The 22,167-nt window shown below is 42.6% G+C and overlaps 1 protein-coding gene across 1 annotated transcript; it reads right to left on the bottom strand.

Moving 5' to 3' along the window:
* Positions 1-1,214: 1,214 nt before the first annotated feature.
* CAV1 (caveolin 1) lies at positions 1,215-20,580 on the bottom strand. The gene is made up of 3 exons (XM_058805310.1): positions 20,381-20,580; positions 19,447-19,611; positions 1,215-3,570 (listed from the first exon to the last, which is right to left on the bottom strand). The coding sequence occupies exons 1-3, from the start codon at positions 20,408-20,410 to the stop codon at positions 3,229-3,231; spliced, it is 537 nt and encodes a 178-aa protein (XP_058661293.1). The 5' UTR covers positions 20,411-20,580; the 3' UTR covers positions 1,215-3,228.
* Between the last annotated feature and the right edge of the window lie 1,587 nt (positions 20,581-22,167).

The raw sequence follows: 22,167 nt of genomic DNA, 5'->3' as shown, positions 1-22,167 counted from the left end.
GACCTAAGTGAGGGTTAAAAGGTAGCTTGGGTGCAGATATGGAAATTCTCCATCATTATTAAAAGCCTAAGGTTTGTCTTTGTATTTTGTTGCAACTTCATTTCAATAAGTACATTTTAAAGAAATATTCTGTATTTAGTTCTCAGTCAAATTCCACAGATCAACGACACAGCGAGACAGTTCACATGCTCTCAGCACTTGGGTACTTCACCTTGTTTGAAGTGCCCAGCTCTCCCACAAGAAGAAACACAGGAAACACAGTTCAAACTACATGGCAAAATCTAAGAACTGGTGACTCAGAGGATGAAAAGAGTGACAAATGACAGCCACAAAAGTTTTCTGGTAAGAGGAAAAACTATATTGAGCCCACCTGAACGCACAGGTCTTGAGGCAGTTTATGACACTGACTTGTATCTAGCAGAGTGATGCTGGCACATTTACAGCCAAGCCAAGAAATTGCCTGGTGTCCCTGTCCAACACCTGATGTCTAATCCTCTACTTGACAAACCTGGATCTTGCCAAGGGGTGTACCTTGGCTATGGCCTAAGTGTTATGGCAGGAGCATGGATCCAGCCTCAGCACAGCCCCATGAATGCAGGACAGTGCCAGGGGCAGTGCTATCATAGTATCAATCTGCACATCTCTCCCAGGAAGAGTCCTGGAGTTGTGATATTATAAACAGTTAAGCCTGAATAAATCAGGCTCTTTGCAAAAGCAAGATGTTTTTGGATACCGAAGGTGTATTTGCTTTTCTTTCACATTACAACCTCCCTTTTACCTTTAAAATATGTTACAGTTTCTCACACAGTCCAATTCAACATACTATTTGCTACCACTAGCCTATTGAGTGCTGCTAAAGACACCATTCTGCTATTGGAGAAGATATGATGGACTACATTTACTTGGTATCTGCCCTTTGAACATTATAATACAGTTACCAGATTTGTAGACCATTCATAATAGCATGTTTTGTTGGGCTTTTCTGTAACAGTGTGACAGGTATTGTGCAGAACACCCATAGAAATGAACTGTCCTGTCACAAGTTACGTCCATACACGGCTGAATAAAAGCTGTCATTCCCCTATTTCCATACATTAAATGCTAAGGCTAATGAGCTTTTATTAGGAAAAATCCTGTTTCTACTGGACTGACAAAGAAAGTGTTAAACAATTTTGTCCATATGACTTTCAAGGAAAAAGAAGTCAGACAGGATCTACCATTAAGCATCTTTTTATTGTAGTCTTTAATGTACATGCAGAATTTTTAAAAAGATGTCAGTTATATCTGTAAGCTTATTACAATAATGTAGATGTTTGGATCAGCAATGTATTTGGATTAGGACTAAGAAATCTAAGTGAACAGACATCTTTCAGGATATGCAGTTTATATGGTAATCAAGAAGGTTTTCTTTGGAGTGATTTTCCTCATAAAAAGATAAAATATTTCTTGTTTACAATCTTGGTTGTCTTTAATACTGAAAAAAATCTATAATAGTACACTCTTCATTATGTACATAGAAAAACATCAAACTATATCCATACCAGTGTCTGTTTTAAATGCAAATAGTAGTTAATAGCTTTGTAAATTTTTGTGCACCCTTTCCCACCCCCATTTTCCCTCCCCCAGCCCCACTTAAAAATGCAGCATTTCCTAAATTTTTCAATGCTTTGGCAGAAAGAGAATGGAAGGCACTTCCATGTTAGGTAAAGCAATATGTGAAATATCAGCAGTAAATAAAAAAAAAGCTGTAGGTGTACCAGACAGCTCCATGTTCATCCCAACGGATGAAGTTTGCACTCCTGCATGTCACGAACTGGTTTGCCAGAGATTCCAGCTGGAGCATGCTCAGACCCCAGCTTGGTTTACAATAAAGCTGATTAGCCTCACAACTATTTTTACAAATGCTTCACACAAACCAATGAGGATGCAGAGAGCATCTCTGAACACAGTACTGTCATGAGGGCAAAAAGCTCTTGCAGGTCACAGCATCAGAACATGTCGCAAAGGCCCCGCTGCTGAGGCCTTCCACTTTGCAATACGCTAGTTTCACACAACACCCTCTGTTTAAGACTTCCTGATGTGGCAGCTCAGCTAAAAATGAACAAAGCAACACACAAATGTGAAGATTCTAAAGCATCTCTTGTGATGGATAAATTTAGACTCAGCAAAGCATCCTGAAAACGATCTGTGTGCTAGTGGCAGGCTGACCTCTGCTGATAGGGAAGTTTTGAAAGCTGTAGAAAAGTTTCTGGCAGGGGCAGCTCCTCCCTGGCCTCCTGTGGCTTATTTGGCATTCCTTCATTTTCCTTTTAACTCAGGATTATCTCCGGCATACCTGCAGTGTGTATTTATATTAATACTTTGCAAAAATACCCCAGATGCCAATGAGATAAGCACCTAAATGCTTGCTAAGGGATGTGTCATAAGTCACAGTCAGGAAAACATTTCTGTAATGACCAGTTTTAGCTCTCAAGTGCAGTTTGTTTCTGCAATCCTAGCAAAGGCTGAGAAATGACTGGATGCAAACTTCCGAGACAGAATGAGACAGAAAGGCACCGACCAAAGCTTTTACATGTCAATGTCTCCAGCCTGACAAAATGTTAAATTTTCAGGACATATGCTAGTTCAGTAATATGTTTACTTAACTAATTTATCATACTGCACAATATCTGACCACAACTGTAAATAGCTGCAGTCAACTGACAATCCAATTGAAAAAGAACATTCTGCTAAAACCTGCCAGCTGGTCACGTTCATTCTGCTGTGATAGCTCTGCACTCTTTAGCCACAATAAAATGAATGGCTTTATAGTGTTGGAAAGCATTTTTGTCATTCTTCAGTATCACTGTGGATTTATCTCACAAGGAATGAAGGGTAAGATAAAAAGGCATCCAACAACACTTCAATCTCTGAATTGAACAGCCAGCAAAATAATATGCAGCTGGCATGGAAGAACAGCCCTTTAGGGTTAGTTTAAAATGCAGACCAAAGGGGGTGGGGGGGGGAAGGCAAAAGAAAGGGGAAAAAAAAAAAAGGGCAAGTAATCCAGTAAGAATGAACAGATGAACAGTAGAAAAAGAAACTGAGCAAGTGATTCTTTGTTTTGGGCCAGTCCACCACCAGTTGCTGTATGTTGCTTTGGGAAACACAAAACTGGCACCAAAACACTCCAAAAAACACAAAACCTTCACCCCCTTCCTAGGCTGATGGCTCTCCTTGAATTGTCCCTCAGATCTCTTTCCGTACTGTGGCTCGGATGCTGCTGAACACTCTGCCTATGGCCTCAAAGAGCGGGTCGCAGAACGTGTGGATGCAGATGGAATAGACACGGCTAATGCACTGGATCTCAATCAGGTAGCTCCTTATGCACGGCACCACCGCCCAGATGTGCAGGAAGGACAAAATGGCAAAGTAGATGCCCCAGATGAGAGCCATAGGAATACCAAAGATTGCTGACAGTAAACGGTAAAACCAGTATTTCGTTACAGTGAAGGTGGTAAAACTGGCCTTCCAAATCCCATCAAAGCTGTGTGTTCCCTCTGGCTCAGCAATCACATCTTCAAAATCGATCTGCAGCAAAGAACACAAAGTCAGGTCAGTCAGACATTCACATCAAGGGTGTGTTCCAGAAACACCTTTCCTGGAGAGCTGCAAGAAAACACAAAGCACGTACTTCCTACACCCTCACGTGATTCAATCTATTATAACCCATGATTTAAGTCATGAATCTTCAGTAAACTTTACCCAGTGACTACCAGGGAGCCTCAATGATTAGCTCAAAATTAGACATCTAACTTCTAGATGGAGTTTTTCACAAAACAGAATATATCTTCCTCACCTCCCACAGCCCTAAGGTATGCAGTGCCCTTCTGGTCTGCTTAAGGTACAAAACAGGTGAATAAAATCATATTTCATTGTTTTGACTATTCATAAGTCATTCAGAAAGTCACCTAAGGAAGCAGTGCATTCCAACATGCATATTTTAGCACTCTCTGTTGAAATACTAAGTTGTTCAGGAAGCTTAATTGTCATAACATTTCTATAAGAATATTAACAGAATTGCAATGATGGTTCAGCTCCATGTCACACAAACATGTTTGATATAACCCACAATACAGGATATTTAATTTAATCAGCACAACCAATTGTATAGGCACTGCTAACAACAGGAAAGAGAACATCACAACACTATTCCTCTGCAAGGAAATAAATGGCTGTTTAAGTCAGATGAAAGAAAAAAAAATTGCATTCCTGGGACTGGATCCCGAAGTGAGATTATAATGCTGCCAAAAGTGAAGATTTACAGGAGCAAGGTAAGTATGACAGGGGCCAGCAGCCTCAGAAACTCAAGCAATTGTACCTTAGCATGCCAGAAGAAGGTGACTATACATATACTCTGTGTAAATAATGCTTACACTGTAAGAAAAGGCTCACAATCACTTCTTTTAGTCTAAAATATACATAACAATTGAAAAGCACTTGTTCTTCTCTCCTGCTGAAAGTTTTATCACCCCCAGAAATAAGTTACTAGCAAAGGGACAAATATTATAATACCACTGGACTTTCCAGCTTCTTAGAGAAAAAATAATTACAAGCAGAAGTGTACAGTCTAGGTGCAATCTATGTGAATGGCTGGTAAGTCCTTGAGAGGAAATTTCTGAATTATCTGTGATATCCAACACCTTGAATGACTAACACCAGGGTGGCTTAATTGAACATATTCACATTACTCTCTCTGCCAGTGCTCCTCTCTAGACATCCTGTCATTCAAATTACAAACCTCCTCTTTTTCTGCTACTCTGAACTATGTTCTAGTGATCTGAAAGTCATTCTTTGGGATGGATATTCATTATCATCACACCTAAAGGTAGCATTGAGAAACTAGATCTCCACAGAAACCTATGTCGGACTCTGCATTGGCAGAGTAGATTTTCTTTTTAGCATACATAAGCAATCAGACATACAATCTGCTTCTGCAGCTATTCAAAAGCAGACTTTTCACTGTAGCCACATCTCATGTTAGCTCGCTTTCAAAGTGAATGGGTGTTCTTGGCTTTTTATCTAAATTTTCCTTGAAATCAGATAATAAAAATATCCATATGATGGCAAAACCCAGAATGACAATAGTAAAAAAAAGCTGCTTCTCAAAAAATATTACTACATAAGGACTACATGCTTCAGTATAGCTCTCTTATTCTAAAACTTTAGTCAATTTATTGCATGCTTCCCATCAGCTGATGCTGTAATCCTTGGTAAAGGTAATACAGCCATCATAGAGGTTCAAAGCATTGAGGGCTAGTCAATGTTGTATCTAAAGTCTTTTCATTAATTTCAGTTGTAGTGGAAATACCATCTTGTATTATTTCAACTGGCTGATAAGGGAAATATTAGATCTCATAAGGAAAAAAAGTTTGCATTGAGCTCCATGAGCCTTTTCATGGTTGCATCTTTATTTTAGCCAAGTGAGACTATTTTTATCAGAAATGCAATTTTTTGGCAAGCAAAATGAAGCCATAGTTGAATGTGAATTTTATAGATTTTAAAAAATATATAGTAAAATTAGCCTGTAATTTGATTATTTTCAAAGTAAACCCTTGCAATTAAATGGAAAATGGAAGCCAATAAACTCACTGGTTTGCAAATCAAACAGTAAACTTTCTGTAATTGTGATTCTCAGTAACAAATATTTTTAGCCTGTTGTATTCAACAAAATGTCCATGGAGAGCTGGGGAGCTGACAGAAGAATCATGGCATATAACATTTCCAGATGGACAGCCCTGTACTCCTCCAGGAGATGATGCTAATATTAGAACATTTATGATATATCTTTGGTCAGGATTTCCCAGCTCAAGTCATACACTGCTGTCCTAAAACACTCAGGAATGAATCTGTCTGTGAGATAACAGTGATGTAGTCACGACACCTTAATTACCAAGAGGTTAGCTTGGAGCAATTTCAACAGCTCTCAGAATGCTTCTAACAATGCAGAGAAGTAAAAGAGATGGCCCTGTAGGAATGCTAGCTGATGTCATACTACCAAGTCTGCCCATTTCATTATTCCTCAAATTCCATTTCACATTACTCCAATTTGAATAAGGGAACTTGTTTGAAAAGAAAAATGGCCTGACAACTTAAACTCTTAGCTGAATACAGTGTTAAAATGAAGCTGTTATCTTCCCAAAAGCTGTAAGAACATTATGAAACATAAGAACATTATGTACATGCCAAGAAAGTACGCGTGGCACATGAACCTCTGCGGTGCTGTCCAAAAACAGACTTACCTGCAGCAATGTCTAAATAAAGAGAGCCAAAGAATTGAGGTAATCTGGGCTCTTCTACTCATGTGCTAACAGAACACTGCCTGGGAAACACTATTTATTTCACTCTTCAAGCAGTACAGATAAGTCCTTATGCTGCAGGAACTGAGATATCACTCAGCTTCTTCCTGCACTAAACCACTCCCATGATGGATCCTGATTTTAACTTGTTCTCCACGGGCTGCAGGAGTAACAGGTGACTGGATGCATTTTGCCTTGCTATAGATTACACTTACACCACTCAGATTACTCAGTCCCTCCTCAGTCCCTCCTACTACTCTCCTCTGGATTATAGTTCAGTAGCACTCACTGACGGTGAGTGTCATCAGACTGATAAAAAGTGTCCAACTGAAGTAAGTAAAGTAAAAATAGGACTGACAAGAGAAAGAGAAGTGCCCAGAAATATGATCCTACAGAAGAAAGATGCTGTCATTTCTGGTAATGAATCTAACTGTCTTGCAAGTATAAGACAACATTTTTAGGGTATTGTTCTCAAGGTCACTTTTGTCAAGCACCATGTACATGTAGATCTGTGAGCTCTCATTTTATCTACATAAAGGTTTTCTTAGGTTGTGCACAGGTCTTTTTTTGTAGATTTCATGTTCCTTGTGTAGTTTGTTCCTCCAGAGCTGTCAGGATGTGCTGTGAAATCACAGAGGCAGTTGCCAAGCTAGTGAAAATACATGCACGTTCACTTGTGACAGGAGAGAAGTACAGGAAATTAGGTTTGACCCTCTAAAGGATGCTAACAACTTGCTCTAGCCTTCTGCTTCAGACCAAACTATTAAACACTATCAACTCCTGCTCCATGCCTACAATGCACTTCCTGACTTCAGCAATTCTTTGTTTCCTACTATTCAGTTTGGTAAAGCCAGTTTTTACATTGCTTGAAGCTTTTGTCTGATTCTGCTATGAGAATCATAGAGCAGCTTCTTTTGCTCTGCACTTGTTTATTAAACCCCTATCAGGAAACTGAGGAACCTGCTTTGATTCTAAAATAGATTTATTTACAAGAAAGGGAAATGGTATGGGATTTATTTACAAGATTTATTTACAAGACAGGCAAAATATCTATTTAAAGATCAGAACTATTAATCAAAAAAGCTTAACAGTGTAAAGTTATCATCTGACTCAATAACATATGCTACATGCATGAAATCAGTTGACCTGCTGACCTTGTCACTTCAAGTCCCCATGTATCAGAAGCTGGCCAACTGGAAAGGTATATTAAATGCCAGGCTCAAATCACCTACTTACCAGCTGTGCTTTTCAGAAGTTTGTTCTTTGAGGTTTGTAATATTCATCACATAGAAAAAATTACTGTGCTTGGTCGGTCAGAAAAAAAAAATTATTAAGACCACCAGCATTAGGCTTTGACCTACATTTCTGTGACTGTAACTATCATAATTCATATCTTTGTGTGTGGTAGCTGCACGCTGCCACTGTGCTCACAGCACACAGTTCACACAGCCAGGCACCACCCCTATTCTATTCCAGAGGAACCCAAACAAGTGCTGAGAATGCCTAAATTTTGGTGTGCTTTCACTATCTCTTAGAGTCAGTAAGAGGAAGCTTAGATCCTTACTGTATTGATTGATCACTAGTATGTCCAGGCAGGCAGAACACTTAAATATGCACACAACATGAAAATGTGAACTGTCCCACTGATGTCAATATGCTTACACACTCTGCCTAAAGGCTTAAATGTACACAGGAAAGCATCATAAGCTACTATTCTTTACATTTTTATGCCCAGGGTGTGGAAATTGTCCTTACTGCTTACACTGGGTTGATTTTAAACAGGTTTTCTCTGATTCCAAGACCCTAAATATGATATTGTTTCACTGTATTAAAAGATGTCCTTGCAAGGCATGAGGCAGAAATGGTCTTTTTCTTTTCTGTTGTAATAAATGCAATTTGTAAAATTCCCAAATATATTTATTCAATGTTCTTTAAAGAAACATTTAACATACAAAAATGTATAAAATATCACAAAATAACAACCCTTTCTATGGCATGGGTCACATTTGGGAGGTGATGTTAAGGACAGATGCAACACTGTTCTTATGTTGGAGAAGGCTGATGTGTATTATTAAAAATAAGAAAATGTATGAGCATATGAGATTATTATTCCCTTAGCACTTCCACATGCTATTTGGAACTTTAAATTCCCAGTTACAGTGCCTAGAGAAGAACTTGTTTTTCACAGCAGCTGAAAAAAAACTTAAGCAATAAACTCACAAGCTTTCTGTTAAATCACTGATGCCAGTTAAGCATTTATTTATTTCCTTGATCCTTTGGAACACCACATTACCACATATGATGCTTGTCCTGACTGCTGCCACAGTTTAAGAGGAAAGGATGAAGAAGTTTATACTCTTTCTACTGAATCTGCAGGAAAGAGGACAGGGAGTTGTTGGGGCTTATAGGAGAAAGTTGATCCTCTCCCTTCCCTCCCAGACACCCAAAGATTCATACACCCTTTTAAGAGCACTGTGTTCTCTCCATCTGGCAAACCTGTAGTTATGTAGGAAAGCTGGCACGTTGTTCCTGAACACACAGAGCTCCATGATTCCTAGATGGTCTACTTCCTCACTAATCAGGTCTCAACAGCCAACATTAGGTGATCTCAGGTGCTCACTAAAGCAAAAACTCATTCTCTTCCACACTATTCATACAAACCTTGAGCAAAAGGGTGACTACAAAATGGGCACATCTAGCACTGTTCTGTTCCCTCACAAGACAAGAAATCACCTTGAATCTTGGAATTGGTAGCAAGCGTCTAACAGGGCAACCCCAAGAGTCCCTCCAGGCTGGGCTGCAGCATGATTAGGCTTTGCCTGTCAACCTCAAAGTCTGTCTTCAGAGCACACTGTTCTTCTGGGGACTGGCCAGATCACAAGGCACAACAGTTGCTTCTTTGCAAAAAAAATAAAAAAAGATGCCATGACTGCAGATGGCTAGGATCAGAGCTGTTGTGTAAGGCTTGTTGAGTGCAGAAAACTTACAAACAAGTATTTCCAAAGTGAACGAGAGCCTAAACAAGCAAACAGAACTGTTGCACCCCAGTTACTTGCACAAACTGACCAAAGAATTTGCTCTACCTTTCCTGTCTCCCTGTGCCTGCTTCCCACAGTATGGCAAGAAAAGTGTTCTGCTGGCAGATCTCTTAATTGAAACAGTGAATCTTTCCTGAGTGCTACAGAGTATGCCAGAAAAGCAAACAATGCTTTAACAAACAAGGATATCCATGTTGGAAAGTGGAATTGAAGGACTGCGCTCTTCTAGCCAGAGAAGAAAACCAGCCTGGTCAGGAGTGACTCCTACTGCATGCATAACAAATACTCAAATGCATTCTGAAAATGTGTAAAGGATGCCATGACTTTGAAAAGGGGGTGACTGCAGATCACCATTCCACAAACTGAAAATCACAGAAAAAAAAAAATTTTTGTGCTTCTATTTACTGAGAGAACAATGTCCTGCTCCCTGCCTCTGCTGATTACATACCACAAAAGCCCTGCTGATGGTCTTTGTTCCATCAGATGGGCAGGTTCACCAAAACCTGTGGAAGTACTCGTAAGGAAAACACAAATTATGCCAATGGGTGAGCACTGCAGCAAGCAGCTGCTCCCCAGAGATCTCCTGAAGCACTTGCCTGTCCCGTTCCAACACAGGCTGGCAGAAGGAAAGACAAGCAGTTTCAAGAAAAGATCTGCACTCTAACACAGCAAAACTTCCTGTGCAGGTGGGGATACCATGTCAGCTAGTTCCTTGACAAATGTCTTGATGTTGTTGGAGTAAGCACTCAGAAAATAAAATTACTGTTTTCCTCCCTGGAAACTGGGCTGCTGGGAGGTTATTGCAGCCTTCCCAAAGAGAAACCTCTAAGAAGCTTTCTTTGTTTTTATTACTTGGTTCATGTTCCACAGTTCTTTGTTTGATACAGCTATTTTAGCAAAGAATCCTAATACATTTATGCATATCCATGTTTATCTGTCCATCTGTATGTTTAAAGAGATATATTTATGAACACCAGTGTGAAGTTTTGACTACATTAAACATACAAGAAATTTTTTCTTTTATTTCACTGGTGCCTGGAGTTAAACTGAATCCAAAAGCCTTAATAAAAGACATTGTGTAAACTGATTTCATATTTTAAATTTTATTTCATAAATATGACAGATTTCTATTTTATTATGCTTATACAATATTAAGGTAATAAACTACTATTAAGCATAAGTTTTTAGAACTTGGACTAACTTTATCATTCCTAAATTTAGGCACTAATATGAAGTAGAAATGCAGTGACCTCAGACTCTTCAGTAGTGTATGGAGAGACAGTGACCCTTGGAGGTCGTTTTAGACCTGGAAAACACTTTTTTTCTCTTTATAGTTTGTAAAGGGAGTCTAAGGAGAGGAGACTCTTGATAACATATGCTATAATAAACACACTCCTGTTAGCTGCTGCCATTCTTTTTTGCAAATCTGTATAACTTGTTTTCACCTTTTCCCCTCATTTCTACCTGAACCATGCTTATTGCTGACAGTGAGTGTGCAGCGATGCCCAGCTGCCTCTCTTTTATTTTAAAAATAAACTTGACCCTGCATTTGTACTGTTAGAATGTTGTCTTTCTTATGGAAGAGCTCAAGTTACTGATCCTTAAATATAAGGTATTTCTTTAGTATTTCATAAAAATCAAGATCTTTTATAGTTCTGCTCCTGTCATAAACTGCATGAGAACAGCAATGGGAATGAGTGCAAGTTGTGCGGTGAGGCTGACACACTGGAGGAAAGGGATGCCTTGACAGGCCTGACAGCTAGGCACCTCTGAGCCTCATGAAGTTCAACAAGGCCAAGTGAAAGGTCCTACACTTGCATCAGGGCAGTACCTAGATTGAGAGCAGCCTGCAGAGAAGGACTTGGAGATGCTGGCTGATGAGCAGCTCAATATGATCTGGCCTGCAGCCCAGAAAGCTGACAGCACCCTGGGCTGCACCAAAAGGAACAGGTTGAGGAAAGTGATTCTCCCACTCTGCTCTCATGAGACCCCACCTGGAGTAGTGTCCAGCTCTGGGGCCTCCAAGATGAGAACATGGGCCTGTCCATGAGAACATTGGAGCAAGTCCAGAGAGCCAAAAAGATGATTAGAGGGCTGGAGCACACCCTCTGTGAAGACAGGCTGAGAGACTTGTGGTTGTTCATCTGCAGAAGAAGATGAACTCTTGCAGAAGTAAATAAAGTGGGCTACAGAGGGACTTTTTACAAGGGCATGTAGTGACAGGACAGGGGGGAATGGCTTTAAACTGAAACACAGTAGGTTTAGATTAGATATTAGGAATAAATTCCTAGGAGAGGCACTGGAATGGGTTTCCCAGAGAAGCTGTGGATGCCCCATCCCTGGAAGTGCTCAAGGCCAGGATGAGGGGGCTTTGAGCAACCTGATCTAGTGAGTGGCATCCCAGCTCATGGCAGAGGCTGGAGCTGGATCATCTTTAAGGTCCCTTCCAACCCAAACCTTTCTATGATATGTGAACTTGGACTTCATAAAACAGTTGATGATTTTATGGCTGAGCTCTACAGAGGGATCTATAGATCCCTGATCTTGAGAAAAACTGATTATTTTTTGTAGCATCTGTTTGAATTCCAATAAGGGATTTCAAAGTTGAAAGAGGAAATGTTGCAATCCATCTATGAGACTCCCTTAGGCTTTTTTGGAACTCAGAATATAAATTCAGCACAGCAGGAGTGCAGACAGAGAATGTGATGCCTTCACCTTCAGCTGTGAGAATGTCTTCTCACTTTTTATCTATGAAGTTGAATTTATCAGTTCCTATTTTTTTTAACTAGGAGCAAACTCCACCCTTGTACAGCCCCACTAACATCTAGAGCACAGCTCCTACATCTTGAATATAATCATATTTTATCAATGCATGAGCTCATTAAAATGGGACAGTAGCACTGAAATTATTTTTCTTTTGATTGCTAATCTGGTAACAATTTCTGACAAGAATGATATTCCATAAAATTCAATTTTTTAAAAACTTTTTCAATTGTTTTGAATTTTTAAAATATTTTTAGGTTTTTTTCAAATCAAAAATATTTTCTTAAGAAGTCTGTCATGAAAATATAAAGAGACCAATGGTGCAAAACCTGCCTCCACAATAAATCAAATTAAATTAAATGGCATAATTTCTCTTTCACATTCAAAATAAGCAACCCTTTTAGAGTCCAAGATGAGTTTTATAGCTGTCATTTGTCAAGAAAATAAATATGGTAGTTCTGGATCAAAAACCTCAAAAAATCAGTTACTGATATAGACTTCATGCTGGTGTCTACGCGGAGGGTATTTGAGAGCTGTGGGAAATACAAACTTATCTTAGATTAGAACTATTTCTGTCTTCAGTTTTCCAGAGATCACAAGTGTTTCAGAATCCCCCAAGTTCATTTGTATTTTCTTCTTTCTGTTGCCTAAAACACAACCAAGATAAAATTTCCTCACTGGGGACCTCATTGGTAAATGATTCTACTGTACACAATTATCCCTTTTTCCCCTGAATATTGCATTTCAATATTCTTTGTTTGTTTGTTTTAGATATCCATGCAAGAAGACAGTGTTTCTATCCACATAGTGGGCTAAAAATTCAACAATCTATTCAAATTGTTCTTAATATTTTCTAACATATGTTTGTTGAAGTTATCAGAATTGAAAAGTATTTGCCTCTTTTGAATCTGAGATAGTGTCCAATAAATTCTAACAAAAGAAACAGCCATGCTGAATCATTTGCTCTGTCCCCATGGCCATCAAATTTTTCTGTGGAGTTATGAGTCATGTTCATCATGCCAGCAAGAAGGCTGTGCATAAGGCTTTAATAATACCATGAGTTTAAATGCGAACACAGTTTTTAGAGAAAGAAGCTTTCATTAGAACAGATGCCATTATTAGCTGTTCTCTTATGGACATTCAGAAATTCCATGCCTGAGAACTCCTAATTAATGTGCAAGAAAACTATTTTTCAGAACTCTTAAAACCTCGCTCAGACCTTGTATAAACTGGCATTCATAATGACTCAAGGCTTTAATCTCATACCCCTAGACTAGCCTTGGAAGAAATGTTTGAAACAGAACTGAATCACGTGGTCAGCCAAAGTCAAACATTTAACTCTGCTTGCATTTTAAATCTAAACCTCATAGCTTGTTAATAGGACACAGCATTACAGAACCATTTCATTTAATTAATTGTTTTGCACAAGTAAGGTGCCATGTCTAAACCACAAGTATCAGCAGTTGAGACAAGCATGCCCTCTGAGAGCACTGCTTCTCCTGTCCTGTGGTTAAACACAGTGAATCTGCCTCCAGAGGCATCACACTTTGGTCACTGCCAACAGCAAGAGCCCAGGTGACAAGCTTGGATTGGAACACATACACACAGATTTGTGATCTATGTATTATATGGATGTTTTTAAACTTAAACATTTACCTATGATCTCATGACTTTTAACAATGTCTAAAAACAAAGCAAAAGGGTCTGCATTATATTTCACTTAATTACTTATTTCAGAAATAGCACCTGATTGAGCTCTGTTTTTCTCTCATTTTACTGTGTTAAAGAGCAGAACTGGGTTCCTCTCAGGTTGACACTTGTCACATCTGAGTGACAGCCCACCTTAGGTCTCCCATTCAAACAGAGCATGGGGTGACACCTGCTTTCCTTCCAGGAGGTTCTCAGGTGTGGGAATGGGAAGTGCTCTGACCAGGCATCTCTCTGTGCATCTTACACTGTGCTCAGGGAGGGGCCCTAATCATGAAAAATTACATAAAATGTAAACTGCTTTTGAAAAACCTCTCTTTTTATTATGAGGCAGAAATTGTAAATAGCTTTCAAAGCGTGCCTGAGTAATACTTTCCTCCCTAATGAGTACATAAGGGTATTACAGTATTTGTCAACATTTGACTAAAAATTCCAGACTTTTCCTTGCAGTAAGTTGAATTGCTCTCAACTGCATTAGTTTTAAGTGGAAGGCAGGAATACGTAATCTTTAGAGACTTGGTACAAAAGCTCTGCATCCTCACATCTCTAGGCAAGTACTAAATTTATTTTTTTTTCCAGAGCAAAAAGGACTCCTATACAACCAACAGCAGATAGACACCACTTGTTTACAACAAAAAATAATTATGTTCTAGATGGTAGACCAGCCACAGCTCTTTCTTCCTGGCACATCACTGTAGGAAAAAATGGTAATCTGGCTGCAGATGTGACTGCACAGTTGGTCCTCACTAGTAAAGTGAGGATTAGACTTTGTAGAGTTGGCTGCAAGGTCTGTGCTTATTCTCAGCAAGGAGCAAGGAAGTTAGTGAGAAGAGTAATCTGTAGGAGAGCTGGCTCCCTCCTCTGCATTTTCCAAAGTCAGTAAACTCTGTGCAGACTTGACCACAGATATGTTGAGAAAGTTTGAACTCTAAAAACTCGAAGGCTGAAATTTAGCCGTACTCGAAAAACACAAATAATGTGTTGGGAAACAAGAAGAGCAAAGCCTGAACTTCAGGCACTTTCATGTGAGTCCTGGATAACTGGGGAATGAATGAGAGAAAAAATGAATAAGCTTTCCACCCTGTTTGTTGTGTCTCATCACAAAGAAAACCTGTGGGACACAAGTCCAAGAGCAGAACTGTCTGGTGAAGGACACATGAAACAGATAAAACTATGGCAAACCACCTGTATGATCACCAGCATGACTCCTGGAGAGCTCCCACAGGCACACAGGCTGCTTCTCCCTTCCTAGATTCCCTCCTCGCCCCCTGCCTCACTAGCCACCTTCACAAGCCAGTGCCTGAACAAGGGAACCACTAGTGCACATTCTCCCTCTGTCTAGGTGATGTATGAGCACAGTTGTGTGAGGAAGAAAATCTCTTCTTTCTGGTCTCCACTGAAAAAATGGGGGAAAAGGGGAAGTTCTGGTGATTTTTACTAGTTTGTGCTTCTCCCTGTTCAGAGCTGTTACTTCTACTTTCTGCATACCTCAGGGTCCATAAGGCCTTGTTCACATCCCTCTCTGAACATAAATCCAGTCATTTGCTCCATTTTTCTGGAAACCTCCCAGCACTAAGCTCCCACTTCGTAGGTAATTCAAAGACAAACCATAAGCAAAGTCACCAACAGCTTTGATGCAAAGCTGCTCCATGTGTCTAGTTTTCATAAAAGGATTTTGACTGGGTTTCTGCCCCTTGCCTGGATCCCAACCCTAAAGCTGCCTGCACCACACATCTGCTGCAGGGGAAGCTGGGCAGATGCTCTGCTGCAAATCAAGGGAACGTGTCTCCTGCTTCTCACAAGAGAAGGTTATTTTTAAAATGTGCTATGGGAAGTATTTGAATACAGACAACACTGAGGCCTTTTAGAGAGCTGCTTACAGAGCAGATTCCTCATCCTCTGTCTAATCATTTCTATTTCATGGCTGACTGATTAGTCCCCAGTTTCCATGCTGTTGTGCCTCATAGTCAAGGGGCAAGAAATGCATAAAATAGTGGGTATAAAGCAGAAAGTTTTGAATCTAGAAAAATGCAACAGCTTTAAACAAAATTGAGCTCAGCCTAAGCCATACTTCTGGCATTACAGGACTTTTTTTTTCCTACACTTTTTTTTTCCTCTGACTTTCAGTACTTAAGACTGGGGTCTCTGTCAGTCAGTTTAACATTCTGCCTTGGGCTTACTTTACAGCCCAAGTAAGAATGCATATGCATGTCAGAAGGGGACTACAGACTGATGGCTAAGGCAGGGACTGAATCTGTGTATTTTCACCCCAATCCAATCTTGTCTCCTAGGCACTGGGTGTGAATTTTATTGCTATGTCTAATAGACTGAATAGACCCTGTGGTCCATATAAATGCAAATTGTGGCAAAAATCCTCTCTCTACTCTGCAGGTTGATCTATCTATGAAATACTTAAAATAAAAGTTATTCTTATTTATCCTTGTAACAAAACAGAAAATGTTGGTTTACAATGCCATTTTGTACACATATTGCTGCTTTTATGATGTAAAATGGATCCTGTCTGGTTAACATCAAATGCATTTTGGTATATTCCTATGTCTTGATGTGACTATCTCCACCACCAGGAGCTCACTTGCTGACATAGAGGCAGTACAGGTATTCTGGCTGTTTGCAGTTTTTCGGTGCATGTGTTGAACCACGATTACTTCAAAAGGACAAACTGAAAAGCTTTCTTTTTCCATTCCTATACTTATTATTCCCCAAGTTTATTTTAGAAGATGGAATGTAACAAACTTCCTTAATCCTTGTCTCTGTGGGAGGCAGAGAGGGCAGGATAGGCTTTGTAGGTTTCATCTTCTTTTAAGCCCACTATGGTTTTTTTCTGTCAGTGGTCTCTTTTCCCATCAGGGTCTTTCTTTCATTAGGTTAGGTTGTGGACACCAGAATTCTGACTTGCTTGGGAGCAATGACTCATCCTCAGAAGGTCTGGTTGCTTTGGGGACTTCTCCTGTTGACATACGCAATAAACTGTGATGCAGGGCTGTTCATGAGCTCTGGCATTCCCTGTCTACTCAGCTGCTCCTCCTCTTTAAAATAATCCATTTTAAAGGCAGTTTTGTGCCATTAGGTACACAGATTATTTTTTCTAGACAAATAATAATTTTATGCCTTTTCATTTTTATATGGTTCCTTAAATATACAGGCTGCTGTGATAATTCTTAGCATCGATCCAGCAATATGACCATGGCTTGTCATATTCAGGACCTTCAAATTGTGTTGAAGTCTGGAATTTGAATCAAGACCTTGTTAAATTGTCTGCACATAGCATGAATCATTTTATAGATACACATTCAGGATCCAGAACTCACCTCTTGATTCTCTGGAAACAATAGTGTATTTTTCTTTTTTGACAACGGTCTTCATTACAACAAACATGGTGAATGGCACACACTCTGACACTGCTGGCCATTAAGCAAGGCACTTAGTGGCTTAGTCACCCGCTAGGACTGGGCAGCTCCCATTTTCCCTAGGGTCTGACAAACCCAGATGACAGCACCCTCAATTTTCACTTTGCAGTGGTGTATTCCCCTCTCCATCTTTCCACGCTGCAGAGCTTGTTAGGCCTTGGCTTTGGAAACACCACCCGAGCTCAGCTCTTTTCAAGCTTACCAGAAACACTGTCTGCTCCCAGGAATTACTAAAAATCTGCTGTTTTCCTTATAACCACCCTTGGAAAATATCCCTCCTGCCTGAATGGCACAACATTCCTGCTCTCACACCTTCGGAGAAAGTGCTGACCCAAAGTGCGGCCAAGATAAAACATTGTTATGACTAAAGCCCGCTCTCTTGCAAGCCTATAAACAGCAGCCCAAAAAGGGCCCTTTGAGCTCTCCTGGACTACAGCAAGCTTTTATCAGCAACCACCCTCTGAGGGAGATGCCTCTCAGAGCCTCATGCACGGAGGATCACTGAAACAAGCTGTATCCTGGGCCAAAATGCAGATTCCTCAAGGCCCAATCCTTTGCTGATTAGGAAGTGCAAAAGCATCCAAAGTGTGTATTTCATTGATCTCTGGGGAGAAGTCTTCACAGGCACCTTGCCTGCACTGAGTCTTCCTCTCTGTGCGCATGCCCCTGCGCATATGCTACAGCAAATGTGAGAGAAATACTGCTTTCTTACATGTCTAAGTACCTTGGGTGTCTAAGTAAATTAAGCTAGCGAGTAACGTTAGGTTATAGTTATAAACTTACTTAAATGCTAAATTGTTAAACATAAGTTATAAGCTAAGTTTTGCTAAGTGTTGTTCTGTTGAGTTGCTAACTTCAAAGTTATAAATTAGGTTAAATACTCTTCAGTGTTATTCTCAGTAAATTGCTAAGGTTAAGTAATAAATTAAATTTAAGCTATAAGTTAGGTATAAGTGTTCTTCCTATGTTAAATTGTTAGATTTAAGGTATAAATTAAGTACTGTTAAGTTGGAGTGCTGTTAAACTTTCAGGCCCTGCTCCTTTTTATCGTTGCCCGCACTGTCTTTTGTCACACACACACACCTAAGCACATACACACACCCCTAGACAGTTCTCAGTTCATTTCTGTTTTGATTGCCTGAATTTTGTTTGGTTTTGTTGTTGTTTGTTTTCCCTTGTTGTGCCTTGGCTGTCCTGTAAGTAGTAGAGTGAATCTTGCCAATAAACTTGTCATGCTTTGCCACTTAATATTAAATCTGACTTTTGCTCATACCCTTGCCGATGACTTTTTAAGTGATCTCAAACACTCACGTTCGTAATACATGTGGATTGTACAAATTTGTCCGTATAAATTCTTTTTCTACAAGAAAACATATTTCTGTGATATTTTTGACCAAAGTGACTTCAAGCAAAAATCTCCATCGACCCTGACCTGTCAAAACAGTCAAACTGATTTATAAACCAAAACAAAAAAATCTAGGCAAGGGCACAGTTAGATTTTGCTTAGCTTATCATCTTTTGAAGGAAGGAAAAGCACCAAAGAGAACAAAACAGAACAAGGACACAAATCCAACCGCCACCAGAATCTCTGATTTTGCACCCGCCAGGCTTAGGGAGGGCGATTTGGTTTGTGACATCTCCCCGCCCTGCCTCTGTGCGTGCCTCGGGGAAGGAAAATCTTTCCGACGGTGTTACACAAGGTCACGCACTCATCCCCCCGCTCCCGGCCCCGTCCCGGCTGCAGAGCGGGCAGCGGCACACAGCGCGGCGGGACCCCCGCCCGGAGCGCCCCGGACAGCGCGGCCAGCCCGACACGGGGCCAGCCCCCCGGGACAGCCCGACACGGGGCCAGCCCCCCGGGACAGCGCAGCCAGCCCGACACGGGGCCAGCCCCCCGGACAGCGCAGCCAGCCCGACACGGGGCCAGCCCCGCTCCGCGCCCGAGCCAGGAGCGCCGCGGGGCTGCCCTGGCCGCTGCCCGCCTCTCTACTGCCCACTCCGCCTTTTCTTAAAAAAAACCCACCAAAAACCCGATCAGCCCCCGTCCTGTTACCTGCTGCAGCAGGTGGAGGGATGTGGTTCGCGGGCATCAGCCGTCCTGACAGCGCCCGCTTATCCTGCCTCGGCACGACTCGGTATCGCCCCCCGCGACGCCCCGCCTCGGCCCCTCACCTTAACCACGTCGTCGTTGAGGTGCTTGGGGTCTCGGTTGACCAGGTCGATCTCTTTGGTGTGCACGTCGTGCACCGCCTTTTCGCTCAGCTCATCTGCCATCATCTTGTTGTTGGGCTTGTAGATGTTGCCCTGCTCCCGGACGGGCGCCGTGTACAGAAAGCCCTGCGGGGAGCAGAGGGAGCGAGGGCGGGCGGGGAGAGCCCAGTGAGGCGGGGAGGGCAGGGCAGGGCCGGTCCGCGCCGCGCCGCGCAGGAGGGCGGGCTGGGGCAGGGGCTGGGGAGGCGGCCCCGGTCCCGCGGGCAGCGGGATGCAGGCTGCGGGCCGGCCTCGCCCGGCTATTTAACCGCGGCCGCGGGGCGCGCACCACACCACACCCCCGCCGTGCCAGGCGCCGGCTCCCGCTCCCGCCGCCAGGCGGCCCCGGCCCCGCAGCGTTGCCCCAGGGCGGAGCGAGCGGCCCCACTCGCGGGTGTGGCCCCGCGGGCAGGGCACGGAGCGCCCGGGGCTCCCCGCGCGGCGCCCTCCCCACACGGCCCTCGCCGCGCTGCCCGCGCCCTACCGCCCCCGCTGCGCGGAGCTGAACACGGAGCCCGCACCGCCCTGTCCTCACTGTACCTACCCCCTCCCTATTCCGCCCTTCATGCAGGGCTATCACCGTACCCTCTCCATTCCGGTGCTCTGGCCGTAGAGCTCTCCATACACCGCTCTTGCCGCACGGCAGCCAGCAGCCCCCCTCCCCGTGCCCCGCCGGGGACGAGCGCCCCGGCTCCCCCTGGCCGCTGTCCCTGCCCGCAGGTGCCCGGCCCTCCGCCCTCCTGCCGCCGAGCCGCCCCTCGCCCCGCTCCTCCGACGGCTCAGGGGGCTTGCAGGTAGCCGCTGCAGGGAGCCGGCGGCGGGGCAGCATCCCGGCCCCGTGCCCCGGTGGTCCTACCTCCGAGTCTACGTATTTGGTGCCGGACATGCTGCCGCGGGCTGCTGACGGCTCTGCCGCGAGTTACTTTGCCCTGTGACTTGTAGGAACGGAGGCAGGAAGATTCCGCTCGGCGCAGCGGCCGGCCGGGGGAGGTAGCTGCGAGGAGAGGGCTGGCCGCTGGCCAGGGCGGCTGCCTGCCTCCGGCTGGGGTGGATGACAGCGGCGGGACGGCCCCGCACATGGCAGGGCGGCCGGGGGTGGGAGGGGAAAACAGCCCTGCCCCGGCAACCTGGGAGCTGGCGGGCCCGGTCCTGGATGCCTGTGCCACGCCGGGCGGAGACACGGGCTCGACAGGGAGAGGGACAGGGTCCCGTCCGCGCCGTCCGCCCCGTCCCGGCTGCCCACGACCCCCGGGTCAGTGGATCCCCGCCGCTGCGTGCCGGGGTGATGACAGTGGCTGCGTGCGGCAGAGCCACCTGGGCAAGATGGGAGGGGGAAGGAAGCGGTGAGGAGATGGAAAACTTTAGTTGTGTTCAGCCTGCAGAGCGAGCGAGGCGTTTGCCGGGCTCCCCCCTCCCGGCATTGACAATAGTTTACACAGAAGCATCGCTTCTCCAGGAACAATTGTGGAAACTTGGAAATCCTTGGGATGAAGAAAAAGAGATTTTTCTCAACTGGTTCATCTCAAAACTATGCAAATATTTAACAGTTCTGCACTTTAACGCTGCTCTATTTTTCCTGAGAGGAGATTGATCCATGCATGTCTGCCATGCATATTAACCGCTGGGATTAACTTTTAAAGGGGAATGGTGCAACACCATCTTGCCATGCTCTGTTCTCAAGGTTTTTTTGTAAGCTCGGGGACATATGTAGGAGTAAACAGTATAAGTATAAAAATTCATCACTGTATTCAAGATGGCTCAGGTTAGGGTTGCAGCATCACTATACATTTAAAAAAATGTATATTTCACTTTTTTGTGCGCATGTGTTTGCAGCCACTAGTTTTGTGTTAGGAAATCAGACTATGGTGAAAGATTTATAATGTTAACAGAAAAATTGTGACCTTAGTGTTATGCCTTTTAGCACAGAATTGCAGCAACAGAAGTAGAAAATTCCCAACTACAGTCCGTTTGACTTTGGCACTTCAGCAGAGAAATGACCTCAAAGAAGCCCCTGGCAAGGATGGATGTAGGCACCACAGATGTAAATAACTGCACCTGTTGAAAATGCAGTCCACATGGACGTGTGTTGCTGATACAGTGGTTAGCAGTCAACTTTTTTACTTTATACTGCTCGTAAACTTTAGAATAAATGCCTTGGATGGAAGATTTCCAACTTTCCAAGTTAGTTCTAATTTTTAAAAGTAACATTTTTATTGATGCAATTATTCACTTAAGCCATCATTAGAATATTTTTGCCTGTCCAAGCTTTTGAGTGTGAATATGGAGCCAAATGAGTGTATTGAAGGATATAGACTCTGCAATTTTTCTGTCCATCTGAAAAATCTGCAAGACAGTTCTTTGTATTCACATCTAGGAAAATTTTTGAATTAGTCACTGTCCTCCACATGAATCAGAACATTTTGATCCATCATTCAATATGACTCTGTATCTCAAGAATGACTTAAAAAAAAGAAGAGAGATACTTGTCAATTGGAAATGCTGACTTGATCCTGGAATAGTTTTTCAGAACCACAGTATCCTTTAAAAAATATTTCTGAATCACACAACACTACTGCAGCTAGAATAATATCATAAACTAGTGGAATTTAAAAGTTTTATGAGATGAATTCCAGAATAGGCTGC

This window comes from Ammospiza caudacuta, chromosome 5 (genome assembly GCF_027887145.1).
Source record: "Ammospiza caudacuta isolate bAmmCau1 chromosome 5, bAmmCau1.pri, whole genome shotgun sequence".
Taxonomy (NCBI): domain Eukaryota; kingdom Metazoa; phylum Chordata; class Aves; order Passeriformes; family Passerellidae; genus Ammospiza; species Ammospiza caudacuta.
Note: the sequence above shows the minus strand (reverse complement) of the source record. Positions and strands in the feature narration are given on the sequence as shown.

Excerpts from the sequence above, each read along its gene's own strand:
- CAV1 (XM_058805310.1), bottom strand. The coding sequence starts at position 20,410 with ATGTCCGGCACCAAATACGTAGACTCGGAG. Across the intron at positions 19,612-20,380 it reads CCAAATACGTAGACTCGGAG|GGCTTTCTGTACACGGCGCC; the intron begins GTAGGACCACCG and ends TGCTCCCCGCAG. Across the intron at positions 3,571-19,446 it reads TCAACGACGACGTGGTTAAG|ATCGATTTTGAAGATGTGAT; the intron begins GTGAGGGGCCGA and ends TCTTTGCTGCAG.